The 6205-nt window shown below is 62.1% G+C and overlaps 1 protein-coding gene across 1 annotated transcript in view; it reads right to left on the reverse strand.

The window, feature by feature from the left end:
- HS3ST4 (heparan sulfate-glucosamine 3-sulfotransferase 4) overlaps window positions 1-5692 on the reverse strand; it is a 349778-nt gene extending 344086 nt beyond the window's left edge. Inside the window, exon 1 of the mRNA XM_036307775.1 lies at window positions 4564-5692. Within this exon, the coding sequence (XP_036163668.1) occupies window positions 4564-5294 (731 nt within the window). The 5' untranslated portion in view covers window positions 5295-5692. The remainder of the gene's footprint in view (window positions 1-4563) is intronic.
- Window positions 5693-6205: the final 513 nt, after the last annotated feature.

The following is a 6205-nucleotide window of genomic DNA, read 5'->3' on the forward strand; positions in this document are numbered from 1 at the left end:
CGGCATCCAGCCCGCGATGGGCTCCGCGTGCCTCCCGGTGCTGGCCCTCACAGCACTTCCAAGAAATTTCACTCTGTTGCCAGCATTCAAAAGCAGGAGATTTCACATCAAAACCTAATTTCCACTTTCTTACCAAACGGGAGACCGGGTAACCCTGACGCCACCTCTGAGCATGGAGAAGAGTAGCTGGGAAGCCAGCAGTGCACCCCTTTAACAGAATACATTCACCCCGTTTCTCCCCACCTGGTTCATTTCCCTCATTTGCAGGCTCCCCACGGCCCTCGCGACCCCTGGCGTAAAAGGTTAAGCTGACAGATTGAAAAGCCAGTCATTATTAGGCTTTTCCCAAAACACCCGGGTAAGGAAACATTCGTGAACATTCTCACAGCCGAGATAGCAGGTAAAGCGGATGAGACCAACAAGACTGAGAAATGGAAAACCCAGTTCGGGCCTATTTGGATTTCTGCTCTAGAACCCACTTTTTGCCTAGAAAATATATTCACTTGTATTATTTCATTTATTCCTCCCAACAATCCTTCAAGGAAGGACTTACTCTCAGGTAAACTGAAGCTGTTATCCAACCAAGACCATCCAACTAGAACGCGGCAAAGCCAGGAATTGAACCCAGGCTAGTCCGGCTACCAAGGACGTGCTTTGGGGATAATAAAAGAACACTTTGGAAATCCTTGAGGCTCACTTCCACCCCAGGGCCTTTGCACTTGCTGTCCCCTCGATTTGAAAACCTCTCCACCCAGCTCTTCACCTGGGAGGACCTTCCTCCTTCGCTTCATTGACATCCTTTCCACAGAGAGGAGTTCCCTGATCATTTGATTTTAGGTAAAACTTGTGTGCGCACCGATTACGCTCTAAGCCCCTGCCCCTCACAGCGAGGCCCTGGGACCTGCAGTGTCAGCATCCCCCGCCCCTCCCAGTCTGAATCAGAGCCTGCATGTTAACAACATCCCCAGGTGACTCGTGTTGGAGTTTAAAAGAACTGATCTGCGGGAGCCCTGTCCAGCGGGTATAAAATGTGAGCCGCCAGTGTACCTTTAAATTTCCTAGCAGCCACACTGACAGAGGCACAAAGAAAGACGTGTGGGTTTGCCATTCCCCCCACCCCTGGTGAAATGCCAGTTCCAGAACGAACGGGGCTGGCTTCCGCTCTCCTGTGGCCCACGTTCTCCCCAGGACCGGAAACAGTCCTGGGACACGGAAGATACTGGTTAAAGTTGTGGAACACAAAAACGAGGACGGTCGTCCCAGTGCCTTCATGGGGCAGACGCAGCCAGCTCACCGCGGGCAGCTCACGGGGACCCTCCCAGAAACCCTGAGCAGGATGTGTTCCCTCCGAGCCACCTGTGGGCCAGGGGTGTCTCGATCACACTCACAGCCTCATCATGACGCTCAAACGTCATCACAGGCCTCTACAGCGCCAACCACCGCAATCACAGGCGCCGTCCTCCTCCCTTCTCTCTCCAGACGCCGTGTGGGAACCACGCTGTCACCACTGTCCTCCGGAAGCTGGCGGGACTACAGCAGCCCTCCCCTGAGTGGCGCTGCCCAGCCAGTGGGCCGTGTGTCAGCTGCTGGCAGTGAGGACAGCCTGAAGCCCTGGAGGGTCACTTCCCATCGCCCTGGGCAGTTTCCAAAAGGCTATGCGGCCACGGCTGCCGCACAGTCTAAACCGCGGGGGGGAGGCCGCGCTCCTGGCCTCCTCACTTTGATGAGTTCTGCTGTGGCAGCCCCGCCACCGGGCCGGTCCTTACAGCCCTTCAAGGCCCTGCCTGTGCAGCTCACAGCTCACATCAGAGCACGTGAGGCGCCTGGGACTCTGCCCTTTTGTCTGGGGCGGGGCGTGGAGGGTGCAAGCTGCCCCACACCCTGACTGACCGCTGGCCTGTGCTGTCCACGAGGGGAGCCGGCTCTGCAGCGGCTGGAACACACCCTAATCCAGGAGGCTATCTGGGCCTGGAAATCTGAGGCACATGTTCTAATCCCAAATGTGTTTTTAAATCACATTAGATCAACAGCACGGGAGGAAGCAAAACCCGGATCTAGACACCACTGGAGTGGCTCGGAGAAGGCACAGCTGCTGGCTGCTGGGCGGCCCGCGGAAGGCCCAGGCCAGCCCTGCTGGCAGCAGCCGCTGCTCCTGCCCCCCTCGCGGGAAACATTTGCAGAATTGGTGGGCCATGGGAGGCACCCTGAAAAGAAAAAGAAGTGCATGGGGGGGGGGGGGCTTGAATTCACCTAGGGCTGTGTCATCGGGCGACAGAAAAGGAAGGCTCCGGTGGGTTTCGGCGCTCCAGGCAAGAGGAGCGCTTCAGTCCAGAGGCCGCCACTGCCAAGGCGGAGCCACACCAGCGACCCCAGAGCAAGGTGTCTGTCCTGGTCTGACTCGGAGCCACAGCCTCCTCTCTACCAGCCAGCGAGGATGCCATGCCCGCTTCCTCCACGCACACAGGCGGGAGCCAGGGACAGAGCCCAGGAAAATCCCCGGGCCTCCGAGCACCGTGGCCCTGGTAAGGCTAGAGAGACACCAAGTCGTCCGGGCACACGTGGCAGGGGGTCCTGGGAGTCCGCTCGGCTAAAATTCCCTCCGTGTTCGACAGACTCTCCTCCAGCGCTTCCGGTGACACCTCAGCAATACAGGGGCCCACCACCCGGACAGCCTGGGGCGGGACTGAGGACAGGACGACACGCGGTCCTCCACTTCCCGCCACATCTCCCTGCTGTCCCAGCTGGAAGGGGAGCCCCAGACGCCACAGCCAGGTCCCCACGGCCAGGCAGTGCATGCGCCTCCTTTTCCAGCCTCGGTGTAAAAGGACATGGGAAAACAGGCATCTTCCATCCCCTCCTCAGAAAATTGTCCAGCCCCTCCGGCGGGCTTCCTGACTCGCATCCCACACACACCCCGCACCACCTTTGCGGCATCTCCTCAGCCCCCCCTTCTGTTTCCAGCTGCTGCGAAACTACCCACACACATTTCGGAAAGATCTGATCCTTAAGCCACCCTCTCCCCAAAAGGGCACTTGACACTTCTCACAAGATACACAGCTTTGAAATCAGAAGGGGGGTGGGGGGGAGCCAGCTACCCTCATGAGACCAAAGCTGCCCCACAGAAGAAGCTAGAACCTTTCTGCAACCATCAGTTAAGGGAACCCTCCCCAGACATCACGCCCCCCGTAGGGGTGCATTCCTCATCCTAACACCGTCTTAGTGATAACTGCGACCTGGAAGGCATGGCTGTGATGTCTGCGGCACTGATTTTCCAGTTAAATGGGGCACTTGCTGTTTCATGTCTGGAGAGGAAGGGGCTGTTTGAAGCCTCCTAAAATGTTGCAATTAGTTCTGGCTTTTGAAACAGACAGGACATTAACAGACACATTTGCTATTTTCTTTCATGTGCTGGAATGTTTATGCCCCAAGTGCACTTCTCTCCAGCTTCCCAAGTACAAGGCACATTTTAAAAGGGGGGAAATCAATCACACATTTATTGTATATTTCCGAAGTTGTCATTTCTAAAACTTTCCCAGGCTGTAATTTAAACTGAGACAGCCATCCCTTCAACAGGAAAACAGCTTGTTAGGAAACAATCCTTAGTTTACCTATTGGCTCTGTTAAGATGATAACATCACTTTAGCTGACACAGCCTGTGTTTCCGTTTGACAATTGCAATTAATTACTGAGATGCAACAGAGATGGGGCCAGCCAGCCAGATCCGTTTTCCGAAGAGACATAAAACAGGAGGAGAGAGGGAAGGAGAAACGCAACGGAGGCTTGCATGCGGGCATCTGCGCCAGTGCTGCTTTAAATGTTATGGCTGGCAAGGAAGCTGGGGCATCCATTTATTTCACCTGCGCTCAACTTTCTGGTCCCCTCTTCTCTCCCCGTACCCCTGCCTCCCCCACCACCCCGCCCCCCGCCGCCACCAGCAGAGGGGGGAACAGGAGGAGGGTGAATGTCCACCTTCCTGGGAAGGGCTTGGGTGCAGGCAGCAACACCCAGGGCACCTCTGTCACCTGCACCCAGTGTTCATCCAGCCAAGGGGGACAGAAAGTTCTGGAGATGGGGGACATCCTAGGTCTTTACTAGAAAGCCCGAACTCGCCAGCACCACCTTTTTAACTGTTCCCTGTTCATTTTGCTTTAACCTGAAAATACTTAAAGTTGGATTCCAGCCACGCAGATGCGTTCCAGGGCGATTCTGAGAGATTCCCGGGGATCTCAACGCCCTTTAGTCAACATAGCTGTCCTGACTCAGTCCTCAGCGTCCCCAACAGGAACGCAGAGCTCCCCAAGAGCCTGCGGGAGGAACGCTGGGGGCACCAGGGCTGGGGACTCCAGGCATGGAGCTGCGCAGATTCAGAAAGCAGCTGGCTGGACGCGCAGCTCGGGAGGCAGAGCCCGCCGCCACCTCCTCCCTCGCCCTGGCTGGCCCCAGCGCTCCCCGCCGCGCCCCGGGCGCCCCGCCCGGGTTCCAGAGCCTCCGCGGGGCGCGGGGCCCCCAGGACGGCGCCAGGACTTCCCTCCGAGTCCCCCAACCGCCGAGCCCGGGTCCTACCTGTACCACTCCAAGCCCTTCTCGTAGTTCCTGTCGAAGAAGTGCGGCTCTACGCCCACCGCCCGCACGTCCGGGTGCACGCGGATCGCCTCCAGCAGCGCGCGGGTTCCGCCTTTCTTGACCCCGATGATCAGCGCCTGGGGCAGCTTCTTCTCCCCGTAGTCCGGGGTGCTGGCGGCGCCGCCCCGCTCGCTGCTCGCGTTGGCCGCCCTCCGGCCTGCGAGGTCCTCGTCGGTGGTGCTGGACTCCTGCGCGTCCCTCTCCAGCAGCGCGCTCCGCACCGCGGTCATCTCGCTGGGGTCCGGCGGGGTCCGGAGCCAGGCGTCCCGGGCGCCGCCGCCGCCGCTCGCCAGCCCCCAGCCGTCGGCCCCGGGGGCGGCGGGCTGCTCGGGAGGCTCGGTCAGCTCCACGCGGCTCGCGTTGTCCGGCGGCGGCGCGGGCGGCTGCGAGGGGGCGCCGAGGCGCACGGGGGGAGGCGGCAGAGAGGGCGGCGGCGGGCTCGGCGGGGGCTCGGCGGCGGCGCCCGGCGGCTCCTGCAGCGCCAGCGGGAACTGCAGGGACCCCGAGCCGCCCAGGAGGTTGTAGCACAGGTAGGTGACGGACAGGGACAAGGTGCACATAAACAGCAGCTTGCGCGCCGGCGGCCCCTTAGCCGAGGCGCCGGGCGGCGGCGGCGCGGCGAGAGGTGGAGGCGGAGGCGGCGGCGGAGGAGGTACGGGCCACGGGGCCATCGCGGCTCCCGGCTCGCGGCGGCGGCGGCCCCCAGCGCTGCCCGGACATGGTTTCAGCCGCCGCCCCCGCCGCCGCCGCCGCCGCCGCCGCTGCCCAGCCGCCCCGGCTGCATGAAGCGACGCCGCTGCGCCCCCGGCCCTGGCCGCTGTCCCGCTGAGCCCGGGGCAAGCCCGGCCGCATGGCCCCCTTCCCCGCTCTGCCCGCGGAGTCCGGGCGGCCCCCCGGCTCCCCCCCTCAGCCTCTGGCAAGGGGACCGAGGGGGGCGCGCGGGCCCGGCTGCACCTGCTCCGCCTGCAGCGCCTCCGTTTCCAGGCTCGGCCGCGGCTCCTGCTCCAGCCTCTGCCGCCGCCGCCGCGCGCTGTTGCGGCCCCGAGTTCCTTCCCGCTGCTAACTTTCTGCCGGGAGAGCGAGCGGCGCGAGGGGAGGCGGAGGCCGGGCGCGCGCCCCGCGCCGCCGAGGGAGGGGGTGTGCGCCTCGCGCGCGCCTGCGGAGGGGGCGCGGGAGCGGAGGCGAGCGCAGGGCTGGGGAGCCCGGGAAGCGGAGATCGTGTGCCCCCCGCCTGAACGCACACACACTGGAGGTGTTCCCCGCCCAGCCCCGCGGCATCCCTTTCCCTGGAGCCTGGGACGCCGCTTTCTCCATCCTTCCCCAGTACTTTCAGGGCGTAAAGCCCGCCGCCCGCCGCCTGCCGCCCGCCGCCCGCCTCCGGTGCCAGGCACCAGGAAGCAGGGGGCCAGGGGCGAGCGAGCTCAGCTTCCCTTTGCCCTGGGACTCCAGGCAAACTCTGCTGGCCCCTGACCCGCCCTTCTCTCCCTGGATAGCCTCCTGCCTTGCCCCCGGAGCGATTTCTTCTCCATAGCAGCTTCCCCACCCCAATTTCCATCTTCCCAGCCTCCCCATCTTAGCTTGG

This window comes from Myotis myotis, unplaced genomic scaffold (genome assembly GCF_014108235.1).
Source record: "Myotis myotis isolate mMyoMyo1 unplaced genomic scaffold, mMyoMyo1.p scaffold_m19_p_5, whole genome shotgun sequence".
Lineage (NCBI taxonomy): Eukaryota > Metazoa > Chordata > Mammalia > Chiroptera > Vespertilionidae > Myotis > Myotis myotis.